Below are 26428 nucleotides of genomic sequence, written 5' to 3'. Positions count from 1 at the left end.
TTATTTGTTTTTCATATGTTAACATTATAAAGTGGTATAGCAGTAATCTATAACTATCTGTAGGGAATATAATCCTCACTGGCTGATATTATGTTATAGTAACATTTTATAAAAATATTCAAGTTTACTTCATTTCAAACATGGGAGGATAAACTTTTAGAGAAGTAAAGATTTTATTCCCCTCAAGAGGCACCTGGTGTAAATCTAACTACAGCTTCTCTTAGGTTTGAAAGGATTTCAGACTATTTTCCATCTCTTAAAGGATCATCAGGGAGTTGGGTTAGCCCAGGGTAATTCAGATTTTCTTCCACCTTGTAACATCCACAGTGATCATACTGACAACTTTTGCTGTGTAGTAATATCACATTTTTTGATCCTCCATTTCTTCCCAGAAATATGAACAAGAACTTTTCAAACTGGCACTGCCTTGCCTGAGTGCCGTTGCGGGAGCTTTGCCTCCAGACTACATGGAATCAAATTATGTCAGTATGATGGAAAAACAGTCATCAATGGATTCTGAAGGGAACTTTAACCCACAACCTGTTGATACCTCAAAGTATGGACTCTTTCTATTGCAGCAGATTTTTATTGTAAATGATGTGTGAAGTCTGAAATTGAATAAGGTACTAAAGTGAACTTTCTCTAATACATGCCCCTTTAAATTGGTACCCTTTTAATAGGGGTCCCTTTAATTTATGAAACAATAGTGGTAACAGTGATGATATACTAATATCAGAAATAGCTAAATTCTACCTTCTAGGATACTCAACATAATTAGGATTGTCTATATAGAAATATGTTGTATTATCTATAATAATGAGAATCAAGAAAGTGTATCAGTTATATATTTAGTTGAAATTTTACCCCAAAGGTTTGTTGTTAATAACTATGGTCCATCTCTGTGTGGCATGTTTCACTTAGCATGACCCCAGCATGCACTGCCACACTGTTCCTAAGAACAGCAGGGAATCACTACCTCTCAGCAGGGCCCAGGGCTCCCAGCTGATGTTCAGCATCATGAAGCACAGTATGACATTGAAGGGACAATCAAATGAGTATTTTTATGGAAAATTTAGTGCACAGTTAGAATGCAGTTTGACAATCTTAACCAAAGAAAAAACAACGCTGTGTAATATTATGAAGCTTTTTACTTGTACTTAACTGCCTACATTGTCCCACAGTAAGATGTTTGGGTACTTCAGGTGTTTGAAGTCTCAGCATTTTGTTGTTACTGTCTTTAAGTAGGACCATGGTTCCCCATTTGCAAGGAAAGCTGCATCTTCGTGCCACACTGTCTTACTGATTCCATGGTGACTCAGCAAGATGAGTTTTAGCAAGGTAGTCACTTGGTAGTTACATTCCATGGCTTCTGGGTTTGCTTGGGAGTTCAACTTTGAGGCTTCTAGGTGGCCCCCAGTCAGGTTAGCTTCCCAAAAATCAATCAAAACTTCAACCCAAGTGGTATGCCATTAGTTTGATAATGCCTTAAATTTGCATGTTTGGTATTTGATGACAGTCCTGTGAGAAAAGACTCTACCCCCCAGTATTTGGCTTATGTGATTGATCCTTTGTATCTCTTCCAAAGTAAGTAAACCAAAATATCACATGTTCATATTCCTACATGGGTAAGTGTGTGATTTGCTAACATATACTATAATCCAGGATTTTAAAATAACTTTAATCTCATGGTTTTAGTGTTGATGAATTAAATCAAATTAATTAATAAGTAGTGGGCATGTACATTAATTTACCTAGGATTGCCCCTTTGGGGACTTCTTAACAAATTTGGGTTTACATGGAGATATCAGTAATCTCTACATGACTGTGAGTTCTAAAAAATTTATTGTATTTTAAGTGTTTGTATGTCATACAGTTCAATTACTGACTGATAATTTTGCTAGACAAAGAACAGGAAACCAGCACATACTAGGCTTTATTTAGAATTAGATTCTCAGAGATAATTGCTTTAATAACTTACATTCACTAATCAATAGAATTATATGTATGTTTAATTTTCAATTCAGGTATATGTTTAATGCTCCTAAGTCATACATTTCTCATCAGACTAGATCATCCTTGCATGCACTTGACATCTGTTCAAAGGATTGAATATTCATTTGAAAATGAAAGGAATCAAAAATATTATATAAAAATCCTAAAGAATGGGGAGCAAGCATTTATCCTAGAGGCTAAGATACTCTTGTCCCTTATCAGAGGGCAAGGATTTGGATTGCATTCCTGTTTACAGCTTTGCCTAGGTCCAGCCACAGACACTGCAGGCATTTGAGGAGTGAAATATCAGAGGAGACCTCTCTCTCTCTTTCTATTTCTGTCTCTCTGACTCTCAGATAAATAATCGAAGCTTTTAAAAAATCCTAAGGTTGGGGTTTTGGCTCAGGTTTTAAGACATTGCTTGGGGCGCCTGCATCCCATAGCAGAGTGCCTGGCTTCAAGTCCTGTGTCTGCTTCCCATTCTAGCTTCCTGCCAGTGAACACCCTGGGAAGCAGCAGACAGCACTCCAAGTAGTTGGACTCCTGCCACCCACATGGGAGACCCAGACCGAGTTCTAAGCTCCTGCCTTTGGCTTGGCTTAGCCCCAACTCTTTCAGATATTTGGGGTGTAAACCAACAGAGCAAAGGCACTCTCTCTCTCTCCCTCTCTCTCCCTCTCTCCCCCTCTCTCCCTGTCTCCCTCTCTCCCTCTCCCTCTCTTTCTCCCTTCCTCACTTCCTCCCTCCCTTTCTCACCCCCAGCTTTCTCCCTGCCTTTCAAGTAAATGATGATAAAAATCATGATTTAGGAACTTTTTTCTATAGTAGATATCAGTGGCTATATATAGTCACTGTCACATATGGGACATTAATTTTTAAAGTTATTAACATCACAAGTTCTATAACAGTTGAAGTTTTAGTGCATTCAAAAAAGTGACAGGTTGGGGTTCAGCAGTCTTTTATTTATATATAGTTGTTACACAAGGGATTCAAGTCTAAAAGAAAGAACAGCTTCAAATAAAGAATGTGGGAGAAAAGTATACTGTTATACTTGTTGACTCTCACCAAATCTTGATTTAAGGTTTGTTTTTCTTTTGTATATACTCTATTATATTTAATATACTTATTTTTATGTTTTAAAATATATTTTAATTATGTTTCTCTGGTACATGCTTGATTATATTTGTTACATAACACATAATAAAATATGAATCAATATAAAATGAGCAAATATCTGCTTTACTTCTATTTTTCTGAGAATGTAAAAAGGTTTCTTAAAAATTTTTAACAGTTTTGCATTGTTTGGGATCTACACATTCATAAGCTATGAATAAAGTGTTAAGTCATTTTCCTGTAAATCAAGCTTTTTTTCTTTTTTCTCATAGTATTATAATTCCTGAGAAGTTGGAATACTTCATTAACAAATATGCAGAACATTCTCATGACAAATGGTCAATGGACAAGGTAACAGAGTATAATGCTTTCTAAATCAGTATATTAATACTGTCAATAGCTGGTCAAATATTTTTGATCCTAACTTTGTTATGTTAAAGAGCTTTATCTAAATTAGGAAAGAGCTTTAATTACTGCATGCTAATTAATTTATCTAGCTTTGCCATATGAGACATATGTGAAAGTTTTCATCAAACACAACTTTAAGGTTCAAAAGATCTATTAAAGTATAAATACAGTTTCTAAACACATACTGATCATGAAAGTATAATGTAACTATAATAAGAGCTTTAAGAGGAAGTATTGACTTTAAGTTTGGAATTTACTTTTAAAGGAAACTTTATCAATGTAGTTTTATATTATATAAACTCAAGTTTTTTTCAACTTTTAAAAATAAAATAATTCACACCTTGTATGTACTTTTCTTTTACATTTGTATCATCAAGCAGATCTGTAGTTCACTAATAATGGATTACATTGGCCAGATGTTATGATTTATTTGTGTTTTCAAGATAAACAACTCAAATGAGAACATCAAAGCAATTCCATCTGTGAGATATTTTTACACATTAAGAGATTTTCTAAAGGAAACAGTATGCCTGAGTATTCACATTTAAGTTGAACCTAGTTTAAAATTGAGAGAGGGTGGTTAACACAGGTTTGTTAGAGAAATTCAGTGAGATGGTGCAAAAATCTGAAATAAGTCTGTAGTGAACTGGTGAATTGAAAATCAAACAGCGAAGGCTCCAGCGTATGTGCGTGTGAGGTAGTGCTGCACTGTCATTGTGCGAGATTTCCTATTTGGTTTTACACATGGCTCTGGCCAGCCAGTGCCTTATTCCCTCTGAGAAGCTCTTTCATGGGTGTTTTGGAACATGCACATGTGGCTCTTGGTTCAGTAATTAACTGATTGGCCAGGTGAGCCAGTCGGCGTTTGTTTTATATAAAGATTCCAGTAAGTACGCAGTGAGTGGAGTTGATGATGGAGAGGAATGCTGCAGGAATATTACAGCTGTTCGAGGCTAGTTTCCTGAATGCCACACAGACAGACATGAAATGCTATATGGGAGTGAAGACATGCAGATGATCCATTAATGTGGCACCAATGTGTCGAGAGATAACTTTATATTCTCAAGAATAAACAAAGCAGGTAACATTACTCAACAGTTTTTCTGAGGTGCATACTCCAGTTTTCCAGTTTGATATACTCTGTTCCAGCTGGGGTCTCAAGATGTGTAAGAATAAATGTCATCATGATAATGTTTTCTTGCAGCCTCCTCTTAGGGAAGGGTTTGTTGAGATAATCACATCCCTGGGTCTGCTTAAGAATGACAGGGTGCTTTTAATCTCTGCATTAAATGATTTGTTCCAAATGATTACTGAAAATAATATGGTAATCTTTATGTTGACTTACGCTGGGTAAAATTCAATTCAGACATTTTATCATTGTTTAAATATATGTAATCAAACACCACTTAAACACTTGTACACTTACGATACTCTCTAAAATTAATACACATTAAAATTTTTTATGTTATCTTTTAGTTAGCAAATGGATGGATTTATGGAGAAATATATTCAGACTCCTCCAAGATTCAACCCTTGATGAAACCATATAAACTATTATCTGAAAAGGTGAGAGGTTGTGTTTTGTTTTAGTCTATAAGATTTTAATGTTTTTAGAAGAGATTTCATTTCTTACATGTTTTCTGGTTTAATTGTCTTTTATATTAACTATTTTTAGCTATATTCAAGGATCCTTTTATTTTCGTACATATCTTTCCTTTTTTTTTCTCCCATTTCTGTCAATATTTCAAAGGCTGTTCTTGTCTCTCGTTAATAACCTTTGCCATTTCAATTCCTAGTCCTCTCATATTTTAAGGACTTAAGGAAATATTATTATGCTTAATATTTTCTTGAAGAGAGGAGATAAAGTAATATTTGAATATGCTTGTTATATATAAGTTTTGACATATTTTACTTCTTTGAGGAACATCTTAACAAAGTTACAGGGTTTTCTAGTATAGAGGAAGAGTTAGTTCTGTTTTCATTCAGATGGTAGAAAAGCCTCTACATGTGTATTTCCTAACCTGTCAGTTTTTCTTAATTGTGTTTCTCTTTTGTGGTTTCTTCATAACATATCAGGAGTTGGGGAGTTAAAGGGAATTAACCTCTTAGTTATAATGAACCAAAATCCCTTTTAGTAGCATTTCTAAGACTAAATCTCAGCTCACATTCTGCTTTTTAGAATTTTGACTCTCCTTTTTAATTTTAAAATAAACTATTCTACTCAAGGTTTTTAAAAATGAAGGCAATCTATTTCAGAATAGAGCATTTAAAAATCTTTACTCTTTATATTACATCCCTGTTTCTTAAATTTCTTTTTTTTTTCCTATCTAGGAAAAAGAAATTTATCGCTGGCCAATCAAAGAATCTCTCAAAACTATGTTGGCTTGGGGTTGGAGGATTGAAAGAACCCGAGAAGGAGACAGCATGGCCCTTTATAACCGGACTCGTCGTATTTCTCAGACAAGCCAGGTATGAATCCTGGGGATGAATCAACCGTAGATGTTACCTTGACAGTAATATTAACATTTATTTAGCTATCACATTTTTCAAATTGAGTGGTTTGAAAATTCTAAAGATTAACAAAATTTCGAAGGGAGAGAAAAACATTATTATTCATTAGTTTTAAGTGAAGTTAAATCATGAGTTAGGCCCTGGAGCTTCTAAGTCAAGTCTTACTTTTCCTGGCTAGGAATGAAAGAAGTTTCCCAGACTGTAAGGCCGTGAAGTTTTTCTCATGAAGGTTGTAAACTATGTTCACATGATACACGAAGGTTTTGATGCATTTTTTTCTTCATTCATTTCCAGTCACAACTGAATGTGGGTTCTTGGGGAACAGTGAGGTGGTCAGACAATAGAGACTCAGATCCATAGCCTGCGTGGGTGTTCCGTATGGTGCACTTGGACTTCTGTCCAGTTGCCAAGGGAAGACACTCAACCAGACAGAGCATGATTAAAGATATAAAACCCTAGTCAGAGGGCTTCATGCTCAAGACAGCAAAGTAAAGCATAGCCCTGACCTGAAGAAGCTAGAGTTCAAGGTGAGAGCAAAACACCACTGCAAGTTTACCTGAGCTATTGATTCCTGGCCTTTTCATTTCTTCTGGAAGTTAAACCTGCCTCTGACTCCTCAGACTACTCTGTATTTGGTTTATACAAAATATTGTTTATTACTGGGGCCAGCTCTGGCACAGCGGGTGAATCCCTGGCCTGAAGTGCCGTCATCCCATATTGTACCAGTCCGAGACCCGGCTGCTCCACTTCCAATCCAGCTCTCTGCTATGGCCTGAGAAAGCAGTAGGAGATGGCCCAAGTCCTTGGGCCCCTGTACCCATGTGGGAAGCCCAGAAGAAGCGCCTGGCTCCTGGCTTTGGATTGACTCAGCTCCGGCTGTTGCAGCCAATAGGGGAGTGAACCGTTGGATGGTCCCCACCCCCCCTCTGCCTCTTCTCTCTGACTTTCAAATAAATAAATAAATCTTTAAAAAAATCATTAAAATATTGTTTATTACTGTTTTATATAGATAGATTTAAAAAAAAAACACATATTTGAAGTGCAGAGAGAGACAGATACATACAACAAAATGCCTGTTGGCTGCTTCACTCTCCAAATGCCTACAATGGCCTAGCCCAGTTGGGAGGAACTCAATCCAAATCTCCCACTTGGGTAGCAGGAACCCAATTACTTGAGTGTAGCCTCCCAGGGTCTCCATTGACAGGAAGCCAGAACTGGGAGCTGGAGGCAGGAATTGAATGTAGGCACTGTGACGGGAGTTGTAAGCATATTAACAGATATCCTAACCTAAAGGCCCAATACCTACATCTGATACTCTTTTGAACAAGTAGATGAAGATGTTAAAATATGTGATTCATATACTCCATATATGAACTTTTACATGGATTAAGTTCTAATTTGGGCATATTTTACTTGAAATTCTCTTAGGTATTTATCATGTGAGCAGAAGGTATAAAAGTACTTCTATTTTGTACATGTAACTTTTCTATGCAGATTAGCTTCTACTTAAATGTGCTTAAAGAGACATTGTATACAAACAGCATACTAGGAAATGGGAATACAGGATGCATAGTAGGAAACAGGAAGACAAGATAGCAAGATCTGCTTTTGATCCTGAAGACTCACAAAATGAGTTCAGAGAAGGTCAAGTTAAACCTACTACAACATAGTACAATAAAGGTTTGACTTGTGCTATGTACAAGGTACTGCAGACTGTAGGAAAAGGGATGATCTTTTTATTTTCCTGATTGGTGGATGGTAAATAAGAAAATGATGGTATAATGGAGATGACTTTGAACCTTAGCATGAAAAATAAGATAGATTCTCCCACTACTTTGATTGGGGCTTTGAGGTTAGAATCACGTTCAAAACTTGATTCTGCCATGTACTGTTTATATGATATACTGAAATATGTGTTTTAATTATTTAATATCTCTTGAGCTTCTTTTTTCTCATTTTAAGATGATAAAAAGCTATAACTATTTTCAGAGTTATTCGGAAGACTAAGCAATCTTTGTGTCTTGCTTATGATAACCACTCACACAGTACTTGCTATTGTTTTTATTATTGCCGATAAGTTTAGGGCTAATGTTAAAGCTTCAAATATGGTGTGTATTCCAAGCCCCAGGAAATTATATCACGTATGTTCAGTCTTTTGACTGTCTCTGAAGAACAAATATTAACCTACATTCATTAAACTGGTTTCAGGAATTTAAATTTCATCTATGTGAAGAATATGGTCTCTGAGGATATTAAATACTAGGGTATATATATTTTTTAACTTTTATTTAATGAATATAAATTTCCAGTGTACAGCTTATGGATTACATACTAGGGTATATTTTAAAAACAAATACCTTTCTTAGTGTCAGCTCTATTTTATTCATTTATTCAATGAAATTTACGGACTCTAATACTGAGTTGTGTTTTTGTTTGTTTGTTTGTTTGTTTGTTTTTGGACAGGCAGAGTTAGAGAGAGAGAGAGAGACGGAGAGAAAGGTCTTCCTTTTTTCCTTGGTTCACCTCCCAAATAGCCACTACGGCCAGCACACTGCAGCTGGCGCTGCGCCAATCCAAAGCCAGGAGCCAGGTGCTTCCTCCGGGTCTCCCATGCAGATGCAGGGGCCCAAGCACTTGGGCCACCCTCCACTGCCTTCCCGGGCCACAGCAGAGAGCTGGACTGGAAGAATAGCAACCGGGACAGAATCCGGCGCCCCAGCTGGGACTAAAACCTGGGGTGCCAGCGCCGCAGGTGGAGGATTAGCCTAGTGAGCTGAGGCGCCGGCCTCTCAAACTGAGTTTTAAGGCACACATTTGAACTATTTTCATATCTGTAAGATTAGACATCGTTTTATAATCCTAAAGGTGATGACCGCTGGCATGTGCTAAGCCTTAGGAATACTAAAATGAATAGGATTCATCTCAGGCCCACAGATATTTAATGCACCATGGGAGTGGAAATGATCAACTCTCAAAGAATAACAAAGTAAATCTTTTGGAAACATAATTCTGACAGTTGAGTGGGAAAATGAATCAGGAAACAGTGAGATTGAACCTGATTTCATCTTTTTTTTTTTGCACCAAAATAAAGTTATCTTTTAATCCCATTTTCCCAGAAACTTTTGGAAGTATCTTGGTATGAAAATGGAGGCGGGGAATAGTCAGAGATGGTTACCATAGATTCCAGCTTCGTTAAGTGAAGTGAAGAGCATGCACGTGCTGAGTGATAGCAAGGAGAGAACAATGAACTTGACTTTAGATGTTGTAGTAAATGAAAATGGGACTCCCAAACATGTCCACCCTGTACAATCATGGCAACTGTATGAGAACCATGTTGGTGATGGTAGCTGTGGTGATAGTGTAATAGTAGCAATTGTAGGCATTTGCCAAAATTAGCAATTTCTGTGTGCCAGGCTTAGTATTCAGGGTTTCTTGCATTCATTGCCTATCCATACAGGCCTTCAGGGAAAGTAAATTGTGTATGTAGTGTAGCACCACTTAGCAGGTAGTTCAACAGAATCTTGAACATGATAAGTGACTCGCCTCAGGACACAACAATTGTACTTGGTAGGGCACTGGCCATCTGTAAGTATGCCTCTGAACCTAATTAGCTGCCTGTGGGATGGGACAGACAATGGTATTATTGACAGCTGGAGGCATGAATAGTTCAATGGATAATTTTGGAGGGGAAAAGCAAGGAATTTTAGGCAATTAATGCCCATTAAATCTTTTTCCTTCTTTTCATGGAAGCAAAAATATATGGTAATCAGATAAATGTGATGACAATGGGGAGGGTTTGAGGGCTAAAAAAGATTAATTAAAAATGCTGCTGAAGGGAGTATACTATTAGAGTGGAATTTATAATTTTCTATGAACATAAATGACTGACTTGTTAGTGCTTCACTAGATAACTGAAACCCTAGGGACCCTTTATAACTCAGGAATCATTTTTAATTCATGTTTATTGTTTACAATTGAAATTCACTATTTCCTGCTAAATCATAAAAGCCTCTGTAATAAACTTACAACCGATGTAGGTATATATTTTACAGAAGACCACAGGCTTGCTTAGGTCATGGAAAACCAGGTGTTTTTAGTAATGTATAGTGTCCATTCCATTGTTAGATGATCCTGAGCATTGGGGAAGGCTCAGAATTGGAAGTCCAGAAACCCCAAAGTTGAGTATCCCTCATGAGCCTGTAATTCTTTTTAGCATATATAAGTATGCCTTTTATTTTACAAGCAGGAATGTCAACTTAGTGTATCTTTCCTGTTTACTTTTATTTACCTATTTCTAATAAAAGAATATGCACAGTTATGAAATACATCAGGACATAATTTTAGATTTATTAGCAGGATCTCCAACTCATTTCTTTTGTATGCTTTCACATAATATTCCATGGAGTGAAGCAAAGTAATTGCCCAGGAGAGCAGTGAGATATTCTTAAAATTGGTGAAAGAATATAGTTCATTTCTAAAAAGCAAAACTTAGGGGCCAGCTCTGTGACACTGTGGGTTAAAGCCCTGGCCTGCAGCACTGGCATCCCATATGGGAGCCTGTTCGAGTCCCAGCTGCTCCACTTCTGATCCAGCTCTCTGCTAATGTGCCAGGGAAAGCAGCAAAGGATAACCCAAGTCCTTGGGCCCCTGCACCCATGTGGAAGGCCCGGAAAAAACTCCTGGCTCCTGGCTTCAGATCTGCTCAGCTCTGACCATTGTGGCCATTTGGGGAGTGAACCAGCATATGGAAGACCTCTCTCTGTCTCTGTCTCTGTCTCTCTCTCTCTCTCTCTGAAACTCTTTCAAATAAACAAAATAAATCTAAAACAAAACAAAACTTAGAAATTAAATTTTGATCAAAAAGATTTCTTGTTAAATCATTGGTGAGTACTGTATGTTATATTGTTATGATTGGAGAAATAATTAGATATCATCCTAATATTTGGCCTTTAGCAACTTTTGTAAATTTTGACCTCTTTGATAACTTTTTGCTTGGGTGAGGAAGAGTAAATCTTTCATTGCAATTGTTTGAGATTTGTAAGAAAGTCAAAAATACGATGGCCTAGGGCCAATGTTAAGCCACAGCTTATGACACTGTGTCAGAGTACCAGTTCAAGTCCTGTCTACTCCAGGCTTCCCATCTACCGTCTTGCTAATGTGCCTGCGAAGACAGGAGGTGATGGCCCACCTTTTTCCTTCCATGTGCCAGGCCTGGATGGAGTTCACGGCACCTAGTTTTGGTATAGCCTAGTCTTGACTACTGCAGCCATTTGGGGAGTGAACCAGCAGATCAGAGATCTCTCTCCCTCTCCCTCTCCTCCTATTCTCCCCCTCCTCCTGCCTCCCACTTTCTATCTCTCCATCTCCTCATCTCTCTCTCTCCCTTTCTGTCACTCTGCTTTTTAAATAAATAAGTAAATAAATCTTTTTAAAAATGCAATAGCCAATTGCCTAATGTTTCAGGATTCTGAGTTCACTGTGTAATTTGTTGATCCTGATTTATTAGCTTTTGGGATTGCCAATATCTAAGGTATGAGGGGTATATCATTCCATCTTAAATAATTATCAGACACCCAAATGTGATTTAATTTGCATGATACGTTTTCAAAAGCACTTTGTGGAAGTACTTGACAGTTTTTTCTGAAGAAATGTTGGATTTGGAAGTTCATTTGCCTTGCATTTCTAAATCATTCATTTAAGTCTTTTGCTACATGTTTTAATGAGATACTGTTTACTGTTCTGTGTTTTTCACAAAAATGACCTAGGTTTCTGTAGATGCTGCCCATGGTTATAGTCCCCGAGCCATTGACATGAGCAATGTTACACTATCCAGAGACCTGCATGTAAGTACTATTAAGTTATAAAAATGTTCTCCGAATTTTGTTTTTAAAAAACATACTGAACACTTTTCTACATGTATTTTGCAACATTAATTGGTTGAATGTGGTGCATGGAATTTATAGCTATTATGTATCTTAACTTTTTAGTACTATAAAAGATGATTCATTATTTCCCATTTAACTACAGTTTTAATTTCGAAGATGTAAAAATATTAAATGGCAAAATCCAGAAACAAACATCTTATGAGTTTTAAGTTATATATCATCCTGAGTAGTATGATGAAATTTTGCTTTGTCCCTTTCCATCCTACCAAGGGTGTGATTTCTCTTTGCCTAGTGTATCCAGGCTATACAACAACTGCTAGTAACTTAGTAGGCATCTCAGTTATCAGTTTGACTATTGTGGTATCTTAGTGCTTTTGTACAAGTAACCCTTATACTACTTACTAATGGCCCCAGAGTGCAGGAGTAGTGATGCAACGAAGGCAGAAGGACATAAAACAGGAAGAATGGATTAATTCCAAGCCCTATGTGGCATCACTGCAGAACATAAGAAATTTATTTATATTAGGTTAGGTTCATATCCAAGGTTTCAGACATCCCACAGGGATCTTGGAACATGTCCCTCTCAGATAAGGGGAAGCACTCTATAACTTCCTTTGGATGTTCTTCAATAACATTTTCTTTAAAGATAACATACATTTTAAAAATCCTAATATAATTGCTATATGTGAGAAAAGAGTTATTAATTAAGATGTGCTCATGGGACATGTTAATTACTGTTCAAAAATATGTATTTTATTTCCAGGGAAATTGGTGGCATTTTGCTAGCTTTATTCCTATTTGTCACTGTTATCTCAGTACAAAAAAAAAAAAAAAGACTATGGCTGATTTGAATAAAAGATAAAATTTGTTTCCAGAGAACATAACCTAATGGGTCAATATGAAAATCAAGCAGTTATATTGCCATTGTTAGAATTATTCCAAGAGAAAATGTCAATTCCATGTACCATTAAAATACTTGCTTTGCCCTGGCTTGTTTTTTCTCTTGTATGAGAATGACATAGTGGATTTGTAAAACATAAGCAAAAAGAGATAATTTTTTCAAAATTCAAAGGCTGCAGAGAGGTTAATATGGCTTGTCCAAGCTCTCTCCCCTACTTCAGAGAAAGAATAATATGGAACTCAAACTTTGACTGTTCATCCAATTTTCTTTAACTTATATATTTCTTTTTTTTAAGGTTTATTTTTATTTATTTGAAAGAGCTGCAGAGAAGTAGAGACAGACAGACAGAGAAAGGTCTTCCATCAGCTGTTCACTCCCCAAATGGCCGCAACAGCCTGAGCTGAGCTGATACGAAGCCAGGAGCCCCCCTCCTGATCTCCCACATGGGTGCAGGGGCCCAAGGACTTAGGCCATTAGCAGGGAGCTGGATTAGAAGGGGAGCAGCCAGGACATGAACCGGCATCCATTTGGGATGCCAGCACTGTAAGCCAGGGCTTTAACCTGCTATGCCACAGCGCTGGCTCCCAATTTATATGTTTCTTAAGGCTTAGGTCATCTTTGAAGATTTCAGAAATTAAAATAAGAACTCATAAAGAAATATTTTTGTTAAAGTCCATAGATATTTTTAAATGTCATTATTGAATTAAGAAAACCTATGTCCTTAAACATTATAAATAACAGAGTATTCCTATAAAATCACCTTTATTTGCTTGGTATATAATTTCACAAATCATTAGAATTCTCTAGAGTTAAGATCCAGGCAGGACAGTCAAGTTTATCTTTTAAATTCATTTTGGAATTAATACTCTGATTTATTCAATTAAGGTATATTTTGATGTTACAAATTTGAAATCAGAGTTGTCTTTTTAAATGTAACTTAGCTCTTAAATATTTTGTTTATTTAAGGCTATGGCAGAAATGATGGCTGAAAACTATCATAACATATGGGCAAAGAAAAAGAAACTGGAGTTGGAATCTAAAGGTAATGTTTTCTACAAAACTTTGTTAAAAAACAATTGAATTCAAAATGTAAGTATATAATATGCATGAAATGATCAGTCTTCTTAGCATAAGAGCTCATTATGTGAGATTGCTGCAGATAAACCTAACAGATTCAAGGTGGAAAGTCTATAATCTCCTGGCTGCCAAGTATATCTGTCTTGTTTCCCAGAATTTGAGTGGCTCTCTCTTACCTATTTTGGCATACATAGGCCTCCCATCCTAGTATCTGATAGGTTCTGTTAATTATTTAGTCCTCTTTCTCTGGGTCTTATCCCTGACTTAAATTTCTCTTACCTCCACCCTTTTCGTTCCCTGTCTCAACCTCTTTCTTTTTATATAGCCAAGTTCTGTGTCTCTTACATGCTTTTGCTTGTCTTCTCCCTTGTTTCCAAATACGAAATGACCTAAACATCTCTTAGTCATTTCTCAAATATTTTCTTACCTTATTTGCATTCAATATTTTTGGACTTCAGTAAACTCTATGCTTATAGTCTCTCTCATTGTTATTTACCTGGCATTGTTTTATGCACATATTGTTGATAATGTTTGTGTGCACCTCCATTTTCATTAATGTTTTCCTATGTGGATTTTTCTCTCCCAGAGTAAATATATTTGTTCAAGTTCAAGGGCTAAACTGTATTCTTTTGTACTCATTATTACATTTTTCTGGGGACCAAGAAATCTTTGATTTCTTATTTATTGAAATAGGTAAAAATATAGGGGGAAAGGATTTTGAAAGCTAGGGGTATTAGATGGTGAAAGGTAAAACTTGTGCTATGGTAAGGACAGTAGCAGACAATGGAGTAACCCATTCCAAAATTGCCTAATCCCACATGCAGCTCAGGGCTATGCCTGTTGTACAAGCAGTCTGTAAACTAATGTAAAATCAATGATCAGTGTGTCGACTGGATGATGGATGCATGCATACATGGATGCATGAAGGGGTGGGTAATGAGTCATGACGTTTTGCTTAGAGAAATTTCTGAAGGGGGATTCCCATATGGGTAGTAAATAATCAGGAGCAGATTATGTGAAGGATCTGTTCATCTTTTTTCCCAAATATGTTTCATTCACCGGGGCTGGGTTAAAGTTTAAAGCAAAAAGCTTACTACTACCCTTCTACATAGTATGTTAAGAAATCATTTTTATCCTCATTTCTGGGCCATGCATGGGCTTCCCTACATACAATGATTCCTTTAAGATGTATCATTCAGAAATAGAACATCCATGCCTCTGCATCCAGCCTCAATCTGTTCGTATTCACGCTGCAGAGTTGGAAAACAGACACAGTTGCAACTAAACAGTGAGAGGGTGGAATTAGTCTTCTTTACCCCACACAGGCATCTCCTTTGAGTCAGAGCTGTGCTGTGTAGGACCCTAACTGGGTCCTACAGGGACCCAGGGAAGGAATTGAAATATGCAGTTCTAGGGCCAGCGCCATGGCTCACTTGGTTAATCCTCCACCTGCGGCGCCCGCATCCCATATGGGTGCCGGGCTCTAGTCCCAGCTGCACCTCTTCCAGTCCAGCTCTCTGCTGTGGCTCGAGAGGGCAGTGGAGGATGGCCCAAGTGCTTGGGCTCTTGTACCCACATCAGAGACCAGAGGAAACACCTGGCTCCTGGCTTCGGATCAGCATGGCGCCAGCTGTAGTGGCCATTTGGGGAGTGAACCAACGGAGGGAAGACCTTTCTCTCTGTCTCTCTCTCTCTCATTGTCTATAACTCTACCTATCAAATAAAAAATATGCAGTTCTAGATTCTGGATTTTAGGTCATTAAACAAAGAAACATTATCATAGAAAAAGAAGTTAGATTGAGACTGTGGTCAAGCTCAGAACAGAAGCTCAGTGTCTTTTTTTTTTTTCAAATTTGCCCTCTGCCCCAGGGATATTAACAGTGAGCTGCATCCTTAGAACCTCCTTTTGTCTTTCCAACTTCATTTCCACTGCCCATGGTCTCTGGTTTGATGGCCTGTTTTCTGTGTGTGTGTGTGTGTGTGTAATGCACATTTGTGTGTATGTGAGTGGCGGACCGCTGGAGGACAGACATAGAAAAGTTTGAAACCATCCAGAAGCAGTGCGAAAGGTGCAGTGTCACTTCTACCCATTCTGATCTCTTTTATCATCCCTGCATTTGCTTGCAGAAAGCTGCTTTGGAAAGATCTAAGAAAAATTCACCTGTTCCCTACCCTTGTCTTCTGGTCTTTAGTGATGTCTTTCAACTGCTTTAGGAATCTGGAAGAATTCAGGGGGCACCGAGTACCATAAGGGGTATGATATTAATAGGAATAAAGAAGTGAAGAGGCGGGGCCAGCACTGTGGTATAGCAGATAGTTACCACCTGCAGTGCTGGCATCCCACATGGGCTCCGGTTCAAGTCCCGGCTGCTCCACTTCTGATCCAGCTCTCTGCTATAGCCTGGGAAAGCAGTGGAAGATGGCCCAAGTGCTTGGGTCTCTGCCACCCATGTGTGAGACCCAGAAGAAGCATCTGGCTCCTGGCTGCAGATTGACTCAGCTCCAGCTGTTGCAGCCATTTGAGGAGTGAACCGGTGAATGGAAGACCTGTCTTTTCTCTGTCTCTCCCTCTGTTGTCTGTAATGCTTCCTCTCAAATAAATAATCTTTTTTTTTTAAAAAAAAAAAAAAAAAGAAAGAAGTGAAAGTTCAAAAAGTATTATCAGTGCTCTGAAATGATGAAAAATGTCAACAGTCAATATTCATTCTGTCTTCCGTCTCCACCACCACTGCAAGGGTTATGTACTGTGGTGGACTGTCATCAATCAAGGACAGTCTGAGACCAAACATTTGTTACCTTTAGTGTGACAGTGTGAGTATATTCACAGGCTAGTGCTAGTGTGTTGAGGCTGGGAATTGCTGCATTAAGTTTGTCTTTCACAGTTGTCTAGTCTTCCTTTTTTTTAAAGATTTATTTTATTTATTTGAAAAACAGAGTTATAGACAGGTAGAGACAGAGAGAGGTGTCTTCCATCTGCTGGTTCACTCCCCAGATGGCCACAATGTCCAGAGCTGTGCCAATCCGAAGCCAGAAGCCAGGAGCTTCTTCTGGGTCTCCTGTGTGGGTGCAGGACTTGGGCCATCCTCTGATGCTATCCGAGGCCATAGCAGAGAGCTGGATAGGAAGAGGAGCAGCCGGGACTAGAACCAACAATCATATGGGATGACAACGCTTCAGGCCAGGGCTTTAACCCGCTGTGCCACACTGGGTTATTCTAGTCTTCCTTACATAGGACATCTGCACCAATGTTATACACAGGAAAGATGAGATTTGGAAGAGCTAGGGAAGCTCCCCCAACTAGGCCTGCTATTAAGTGGCACGGCAAAGACGTAAGCTCTGTCCACTGGCTGAGTTCTAATGGAGTGTCAGTGTTTAGTTCAGTGGAGATCTAATAAGGGAAAAGAGTTTGAGAATCAGAAGGTGCTGTGTGTTCTCAGATATATATCTCTCCCTCCCTCCCTCCCTCCCTCCCTCTCTCTCTCTCTCTCTCTCTCTCTCTCTCTTGCTCATTCATCTCTCACTCTCACCTTTGCTTTTTTTCTTCCCCACTCCGGTTTCCAGAGTAACCATTGCTATCTGACTCTAAAATCACTTACAAATTAAATTTCCAAATGAATATCATTTTCCAGCATTAAATGAAATAATAGAGTTCAAAAGAGGTGGTAATTGATTATATTCGTTATTCAATTATACGCTTGATTGAATTTTTTCTTGTAAATTGTTTTGTTAGATTACATGTTTGACAGAATTCTGTTTGATTCCCAGTACCATTGGTAACATGTTTTATATCCTTCTTGCTATTCACAAATATTTGTTAGTATTCTATCAGTAGTGTTATGCTTACCACAGCACCACAAGCACTTGTACCATGATGTGAAAGAACTGATGTCTCCTATTATGCTTACTAGTTGTTAACTTGGTGGGGCTTGCCTATTCCCTTGCATTCGTGGTGGTATAGTGTCACCTAATGGTCACAAAGTTTAGTGGATGACTGCATTTCTATAGATGGCACTCTCAGGCCAAGCAAGCTCCAGAAAATGGTACTCTCTCCTTTTTTGTATGTTTGCTGACTTAATTAATGTGTAGGGAAAATTGAACATTTGTGATGTTTTTAGTAACTTGTGGCTAAACTATACTGGAAACTGATTTAATAGGCAATATGTTGTCATCACAATTCAAACAAAATAGTTACTTCTAATTTTTTTTTTTCCTTCTGAATCTCCTTTAGCAGTTGTGTTTCAGGGCAATTCAGCATCCATGAAATATACTGATACATTATAATACTCCTTTTCTAAACCTTAAATCTGGGACATACCAGGCTGTTCATTTTGCTGCTGTTAATAGCATTCATTGTATCAACTCTTTACATCTAAATGTAACAGTGTATTTTAAAATATTATTCTATTTTTAACAAAATAGTTACAAACATGTTTACGAAATCTATAATTTTATAAATGTCTTTATCTTCATTTGTTTTTTAAATTAAATAATTTCTATGGAGGCTGGCGCCGTGGCTCACTCGGTTAATCCTCTGCATGCGGTTCCGGCATCCCATATGGGCGCCAGGTTCTGGTCCCGATTGCTCCTCTTCCAGTCCAGCTCTCTGCTGTGGCCCAGGAAGGCAGTGGAGGATGGCCCAAGTGCTTGGGCGCCTGCACCCGCATGGGAGACCAGGAAGAAGCACCTGGCTCCTGGCTTCGGATCGGCGTAGCTCCGGCTGTAGCGGCCATTTGGGGGGTGAACCAATGGAAGGAAGACTCTTCTCTCTGTCTCGCCCTCTCATTGTCTATAAACTCTAGCTGTCAAATAAATAATAATAATAAAAAAATAAGTTCTACAACTTTTAAATCCAAAAGAATAAAATACTTTTGATAGTAGCAGACTGTGAAAACTTCATGAAAAATGTGTGTTCCATTGAAATTCAGTTTTTCCCACAAACTTATTGTAGCCCTCTTATATTTATCACCTGCACAGGTATGCTAGAACTTGTATTCTTGCTAGCAGTCACTTGAGAAAATGTTTTAATCAGTTAAGTAAGTTTGGAATACTGAACATTGATCAACTTTTAACTTAGCACATCTATGGATGGTTTTTTTTATGTTCACAGATAATGTAACAAGAATGTAATCTGGGATTTGAGAGGTGTAATAAAAATTTCATATTAATGACATTTTTTCTTGTGTCTATAGTACAGCAAATGAAGCCTACATAATCCCCTAAATAGGCTTACTGGGTTGAGTTGTGCATATTTACTGTCTATTACCAATCTCCACATTCAGAATTCAGTTGCTGTCCTTCCTTGATCTTTGCAGGTGTTATTGCTACTGGAAATTACAAATGCCTGTATTTTCATGCTTGAATTTTCTCTTAGAGGGTTTCTACACAGTCTTTTTTGACCAGATTTCTTTAATTAGTTGAAACCTTTAAGATACTAGAGAGTGAAGACTCTAATATGAGTCTTATATGTTTTATGATTGTTAAACATATCAAGGTTGGGTAGTGTGCTCTGTCTCATCTCAGATTATGGTTATTATGCCCTGTTCTTCTTCTGACATTCCCTTAGGAGGTGGAAACCATCCTCTGCTGGTACCCTATGATACGCTGACAGCCAAAGAGAAAGCCAAGGATAGGGAAAAGGCACAGGACATTCTCAAGTTCTTGCAGATCAATGGATATGTTGTATCCAGGTAAAGTGTACCTCCAGTTACACATTCCTCTCAAAAGAGTAACTCTTTCAATATCCCCAGCAGATTGAAACTTGAAAAAGAGTTCACTGATCTCTTTCCACTTTAGAGCTGCTGTTTAGTAAGTTCAAAAGACACAACTGTTGGAAATATTAATGTCTGTAGCTATGTCCCACAAAGCTGGATTCCTTTTGCTACCATTCATCATCTGTGGAAAATCCTTAGGTGAAAAAACAGAACTCACAATCTGTTTTTGTAAAAGCAACATTTTATGGTACAATTAAAGAGTTATTCACTATAATTTTTATCAGGTATGAAGAATTACACAGATATTAAATTTCACTTTTTGCCTTGAGGTACAAGAACATTAGATAGCCTCAAAATATATAGACCCACATATATTAATTTTTATAAAATTTTACCTCATAATAGACTTTGTATAAATTTATTTCCACATTTAATTTTTGATGTTCTAGAGGATTCAAGGACCTGGAATTGGACACACCTTCCATTGAGAAGCGATTTGCCTATAGTTTCCTCCAGCAACTTATCCGCTATGTGGATGAAGCTCATCAGTACATCCTGGAGTTTGGTGGGTACCATGGTTTAATACCACTAGCTCAGTTTCTGTTGTTCTTGGTGTTCACAGCCTCAGGGTATAGAACAGCACAGACTCCAGAGCTGTTTCTTGAGGGTATAAATATATTCTGTGCATACTGAGTGCAACAGACAAACAAGTTCTTAGTGAATGTGTAGTATTTGAGAACATCTTAAAAAATCTAACAAATATAATTATTTTCTTTTTATAATGTCCTTTGGCATTGTTTTATCATTTTGAAAAGATACAGTGGAAGAACATCAAAATCCCAAGATAGAGTTAACAGTCTTTGCTATAAAATGACTTGCTGTACTCATAAAAAAAATCACCTCTAAAACTGTATGGATTCTCAAAATTTCTAAACACTGTAAAAGTCTTAAGATTAGTTTGATAGGGTCCCAGATATATCTGCACTGTGGCATACTTGATTATGCTTCAGGAGTTTCATGAAAGAAGCTCTTTCCCATCAGGTCAGTGCTAACTTAGCACAAGAACACATTACTATAAATTTTAGAATCAGAACAGATCTTTAAGGCAGCCTCCTTTCACTTCTGTTATTTTATGACCCCCCTAAGTGCTGTTGAATTCAAATTCAAGTCCTTAATTACTCCCTTCATGGCATATCACAGCAGAGCAACTGGATGATAATAAGTTATTAGCAGTACACATGGTTCCCTTTTAAAAGCAGTGTCCTGTCTGGTGGTTATTACTTTTATGTATTTTTTTCACTCTCAAGGTTTGTTTTTGTTTTTGTTTTTAATGTTTGCTCCTTCTGTTTTTCTTTCAATACCTTGCATCTGGCCCATCACCCTAAATCTCTTAGCTGCTATGTTTTGTTATGATTTAATTAGAGTTTGTGCACAGCATCAGATTAAAGTTTGTAGACTCTCTGAACCTGGTATTTGTTGTCCCTGACCTCCTGCCCTCTGTGTCCTAAATGCGATTCTCCAGTTGAGAATCATTTACATAAAATGGCTTTCAACATGCTCTTTACCTGTAATTTAAATAATGTTTTATACTCTTTCCTTTATATTTTTCCTAAAGTCCAACTATCCAAACTACCTGTGATCTCTCTGCAACTTGTACAACTCTAATCTTTAAAAATAGGATTTCCAGTTCATCCTCATGAGTAACCAAATTAGGTAGAAGTAATGAAATTTGACCCAAGGACAAAACTGAGGCAGTGGTGAATTAGTGAAGCTTTCATGATAAAATTAAGCATTTAAATTTCTGATTTACACTTCAATGAAAATGATATAGGTAGCAATTCCAATATTCAGTCTTCTGTTAGGCGAGAGGAAGGACAAAAGAAGAGTAAGGGTATATTTATTTTACCTTCACAGGAGAGCAGAAATACAAATTTGAAGAGAGGAAATGTGTTTAAGTATTATTCACACTTCATTCAGACTTTGGATGAACTTCCTAGTACAGTTTTTCTGAATAGGGACTGGGGAGAACATTCCTCCAGGGAAAATTCAACCACTTACATTTTATTCTTTTCTTGGATCAGGGAGTCTTAGAAAGAGAATACTGGCAAGTAGGGTACGAAGATGGAACCCAACCACATAACATTTTATGTAGTTCCTGATGTTGCATGTCCCCTTGTCAAATGGTTTTAGAGGGCAAATTATATCTAAGAATTCTGTAGGAGGACTAGGTAAAGCTCGGATTATCAATGCCATTGTTATGTTAATTTCATTATTTTCTTAAGCTTTTGATTAAATGTAGTACTTGTACTTTTTAAATGGAGTATAGTGCAGTATTTCAACTCATGTGTAAAATATAAACTGATTAAATCAGGCAATTGCCATTTCCAGTCCTTTATCTTTTCTTTATGTATGGAGCCTACCAGGTCCTCTATTCCAGTTCCTTGTACTGCAAAGTTAATGAAGTAAAGGGTAAAAGGTGAAGGCTACATAGCAATTTTAAATTTTGCCCTTCACTTTATTGGCTTTGCATTGCATATTGTAATATTCATCCTTTTATCCGTGGTAATTTCCATGTAAGAATATGTGTGTTCCTTTTTCCTATTTTTTGTTGTACCATGGATCATATTTTCTCCACATCTTTTCCCATTTTGCACATGAGCATTTCTGTTAAAATGCATAAAAAACAAAAGATATTTCCTAGTTCCTTGATGCACTAGCAGATTTGGCTCTTTACAAATTTTATCTTGATATACTTTATATGAGAAAATCTCTCCAGTGGATCCAGCCATTTTACATAATGTGCTTGAGAGAAATTTAATTTCAGTGCAATATGAAGTGAAATTTTGAAGTGTTAAAAAGCCATGCTTTTCCTTTAATTGCTCATATAGACAGTGTTGTTCTGATATTATAAAAGATTACTTGAATTCTCTGAAAATTTACCTGAATTTATGTCTAAAATTTGATAACATATATTTCCAGTTACTTTTATTTCTATTTCCAAAAAACATTCCCAAAGAAAAAAATCGGATTTGTATAAAATCTGGAAGCTCTGCTTATTATAATTTTTACTGACATTTTTATCAGTTCTGAATGTTTTAGCTCTTCAAAATGTTCTGCATATCATTATGGTTATTATCATTTATTGTAACCTATCCTATGTGTGTGGACTATCTTGTGTATGCATGAAATGCTCTCCTCTGTGCTAAATGCATTAGGTCAATCAAATCTTAACCTTGAATCATTTACTAAACTATGGAGAAAATGTGAGTGTTTTTACATTGCTTATGGAAATTGTCTTTGACTTAGGTTAAAACTTCTTTATTCTTTAATGTGATGCTGATCTTCCAACCTAATATTAAAAATTTTATCCTCACTCTCATCACAGGCCCTTGCTTTCTGTAGTTTTTCAAGTGGTGAATTAAAGTGAGACACTTTCCTTTGTAGTCACACCAGGAAGTAACCGTCTTTATTAGAGTCCAGAGTTAAAAATCTAGCCAATAATACTCAATTTACACTTATTTTTCACTCTTGTGAACTTCCTTTCTGAAAGGCTGTGGAAGAGTAGGATTTTACTTTCTTTTCATTTCTCAGACATTTCAGTAAGAATGTAGACCTCTCAGGATTTGTGCTCATAACTGCAAGCAAGGCCTATATAGCTTTTTTATTTGGGTTTGGGTATTTTTTTAAACTCTTTAAAAATTTAGGTGAATTTAGCCTTGCTATTTTGGTTGGCATTTTATGTTCAGGTTAATGGGATAATACATTTGGCAGTAGTTCTAACTTTGCATTTTGGATGAATATCTTATAATGTTTGCAGTGCAACATATGCCTAAAAACTCTTCGTATCTACAGATGGTGGCAGCAGAAGCAAAGGAGAACATTTCCCTTATGAACAAGAAATCAAGTTCTTTGCAAAAGTACAGTATACAATCCATCTTGTTTTGGCTTCAATATGTTTGTTTACAAGATCACTTAATTAAATTGTTGCCTCTTTTCTGGTCTACAAATTTTATAGCAAGGAAATATTCTGTGGCATAAAAATAATTGCATGAATCATGTGGGATGAATTTTCTACCAGAAAATTCACATTTTTACTTGCTACTGTATTTCTCAAAGGGCTCAGTTTTCATTTAAAGCTCCATGTTTGTCTTTTTCAAATGGCATAGAAGAAAAATATCTACCTTAGAATTTCAATATTGTTGTGATTTAGCATTTTCAGTTAAGCATTTATTTTTTAAGGAGGAAAATGTATGAGTTAATTTATAACTTGCAGAGTAGAATCTTCATTATAGGACCCTACTTATTTTACAAATCAGAAAGCTGAAGTTCAGAGAGAATAAATTGTCCATATATAAAATATAACCCATTGTTATTCATTTCACTTACTGAGAATTTTAAGGGATTTTCCTTTTTTTATGACTTACTTTATTTATTTTGAAAGGCAGAGTTATATATATAGAGAGGGATAGACACAGACAGAGGTCTTCCATCTGCAGGTTCACTCCCTAACTGGCCACAGTAATTGGGGCTGGGCCAGGCTGAAGCCAGGAGCCAGGAGCCAGGAACTTCTTCTGAGTCTCCCATAAGGGTACAGGGGCCCAAGGACTTGGGCCATCCTCTGCTGCTTTCTCAGGTACATAAGCAGGAAGCTGGATTGGAAGTGGAGCAGCCAGAACTCAAACTGGCTCCCATATGGGATGCTGGAGCTGCAGGCAGTGGCTTAACCAACAATGCCACAATTCTGGTCCCTAATTTTCAGGAATTTTCTGCATTACTGGCACATTTATGGAATATTTGTCACTTCCTTTCAGTCAAAAAAGGAAAGAGATGAAGAGTTGCAAAGTCTATATTGATTCATTCCTACTGGATATTTGCTGTGTGCCTAGTCTGTGCCAGGCATCTGGCTGTGGCCTGTGGTTTGTCATGAAGACAAAACACCCTTGGATCAGTTTTCCTATTAATCTGAAAACCTTATTATTGCTCTCATATTCATTTTGAAGTACTTGCATTTGTTGATTATTACAGATATTTGCTCTTAATACAGCCTCTTATGTTTTCTCTACAATGGCCTACTTTTTGAAATTAATATTTTGCTTCTAATATGTTTTCAGAATTGTTCCATTTATTGTAAAGGAGATTTCTCTTTTCTTTCCAACCACTATTGCCCTCAGATTCTGTTCCATTCATCCAAAGAAGTTTGTCATGGGGTGCACATTGTTAGAGATTGTTTAATCATTCAGTTGGTTGATAGAGAGATGGATTAATAGATCCCCACTCTCTACTAGACTGTCATCCCCCCAATAGCTAGTTATCAGGATGCTTTATTTGTGACCTCTAATTATACCTTTAAAATACATTCCTAGGCTGCCCATTTACACAGCACCTCTAATGACTTTGTTCATAGGTACTTAATGATGCTTAATTTCTGCTAAGCCTGTAATTCATTCATTCACCATATTTACTGGGTACCAACTATATGTGAATCACTTCATTTAGACAATGGCACAACTTTCAAGGAATATATATATATATATATACATATGTATATATATATAAACCTGTATATTCCTCGTTATAAATAACTGTAATATCACAAAATAAGGGGAAAGTTATATTTAGATATGAATTTCGATACTGGTATTTTCTATTATTCATTTTTTTCATTAAATCAATAAATATGTCTAGTTCTTGTCCAACACATTCCTACATACTGGGCATTCAGTGGAAAATAAATCTAGAAATATTTCTTTTCTCTTGTATCTTGCAGGCTCTTAGGGACAGAGGCTTTAATAACAAATCATGCATATAAAATGCAAAAGTTCCAATGACATTATGAGAGAGGGGATTTAGATTTTATCTAATGGTCGTTCTGATGAAGTGCTGAGGTGTGCTCAAGTGGAGTGCTAGGTTATAGAGTATGGAAGAGCATTAGAGAAAGGGCATATGAAAAGCCATGTGGCAAGAGAGGATGCAGTGAAGAGGAGGAAAAACACCCCAGGCCAGCAGGATTAAATGTACATGGAATGAGAAATGAACTTTGAGAAAGGCTGGGTGAAAAGAATGTTGTTTAGACAAGTAAGACAGTGTGACTTTTGAGTAAGTCACTCACTGTTTATGTCTCTTTTTGATACCCAGGAAGCAAGGATTGTGGCACCTATCATACTGAGAGTTAGAAAAATAAATGAAGTGACACTACATTTTCCTCAATCCTCATAGATAGTACAGACTCGATCTAGGGTAGTCATGGATGATTTTTGAACCTGTTGGGCATTGAGAACTATATTATATAAAAGTTTGAGAATATTCCCTTTAGAAAAATATTGAAAATTTTGAGAATAATGCCAAACAGTTGAAAATTGGCTCTGTTCTTCATAACTGCATCTCCCCAAGCCCTGCCCCTCCTGTTGCCACATACTGGAGGAAGTAGAATGAAATGGAAGGCCACATAATCTCAGATGGTGCTAACTGGCTTGGGTATGGGGACATCCCTTGCATGTGAACAAACCTCAGTTCTCGTTTCATCTCCCCAAAAGTTCCACTGTGTAGATCTGTTTTCTTTTCCTTTCTTTCAGGTCGTTCTACCTTTAATTGATCAGTATTTCAAAAACCATCGTTTATACTTCTTATCTGCAGCAAGCAGACCTCTCTGCTCTGGAGGGCATGCATCAAACAAAGAGAAGGAAATGGTGACTAGGTAAACAGCTATAAGCATACAGATTGTTGTTTGAGTTAGGTGACTCTGAATTTGGGAATGGCAACATGAGAAACCTTGAGGTGGGAACATTCTCAGAATGTCTCCCATCTTCCCTAGTCCTGGTCCAATTGGAACC

The 26428-nt window shown here is 37.1% G+C and overlaps 1 protein-coding gene across 1 annotated transcript in view; it reads left to right on the top strand.

Annotated features, from left to right (window-relative positions):
* Positions 1 to 26428, top strand: part of RYR2 (ryanodine receptor 2) — a 776922-nt gene that overhangs the window by 598544 nt on the left and 151950 nt on the right. The window contains exons 53-62 of the mRNA XM_062210679.1: positions 393 to 556; positions 3378 to 3456; positions 4990 to 5079; positions 5845 to 5982; positions 11790 to 11867; positions 13777 to 13852; positions 19451 to 19574; positions 20048 to 20163; positions 23451 to 23515; positions 26171 to 26292. Coding sequence (XP_062066663.1) covers positions 393 to 556; positions 3378 to 3456; positions 4990 to 5079; positions 5845 to 5982; positions 11790 to 11867; positions 13777 to 13852; positions 19451 to 19574; positions 20048 to 20163; positions 23451 to 23515; positions 26171 to 26292 — 1052 coding nt within the window. The remainder of the gene's footprint in view (positions 1 to 392; positions 557 to 3377; positions 3457 to 4989; positions 5080 to 5844; positions 5983 to 11789; positions 11868 to 13776; positions 13853 to 19450; positions 19575 to 20047; positions 20164 to 23450; positions 23516 to 26170; positions 26293 to 26428) is intronic.

This window comes from Lepus europaeus, chromosome 14, assembly GCF_033115175.1.
Source record: "Lepus europaeus isolate LE1 chromosome 14, mLepTim1.pri, whole genome shotgun sequence".
NCBI lineage: Eukaryota > Metazoa > Chordata > Mammalia > Lagomorpha > Leporidae > Lepus > Lepus europaeus.
This window is presented reverse-complemented; position numbering and strand designations above follow the sequence as displayed.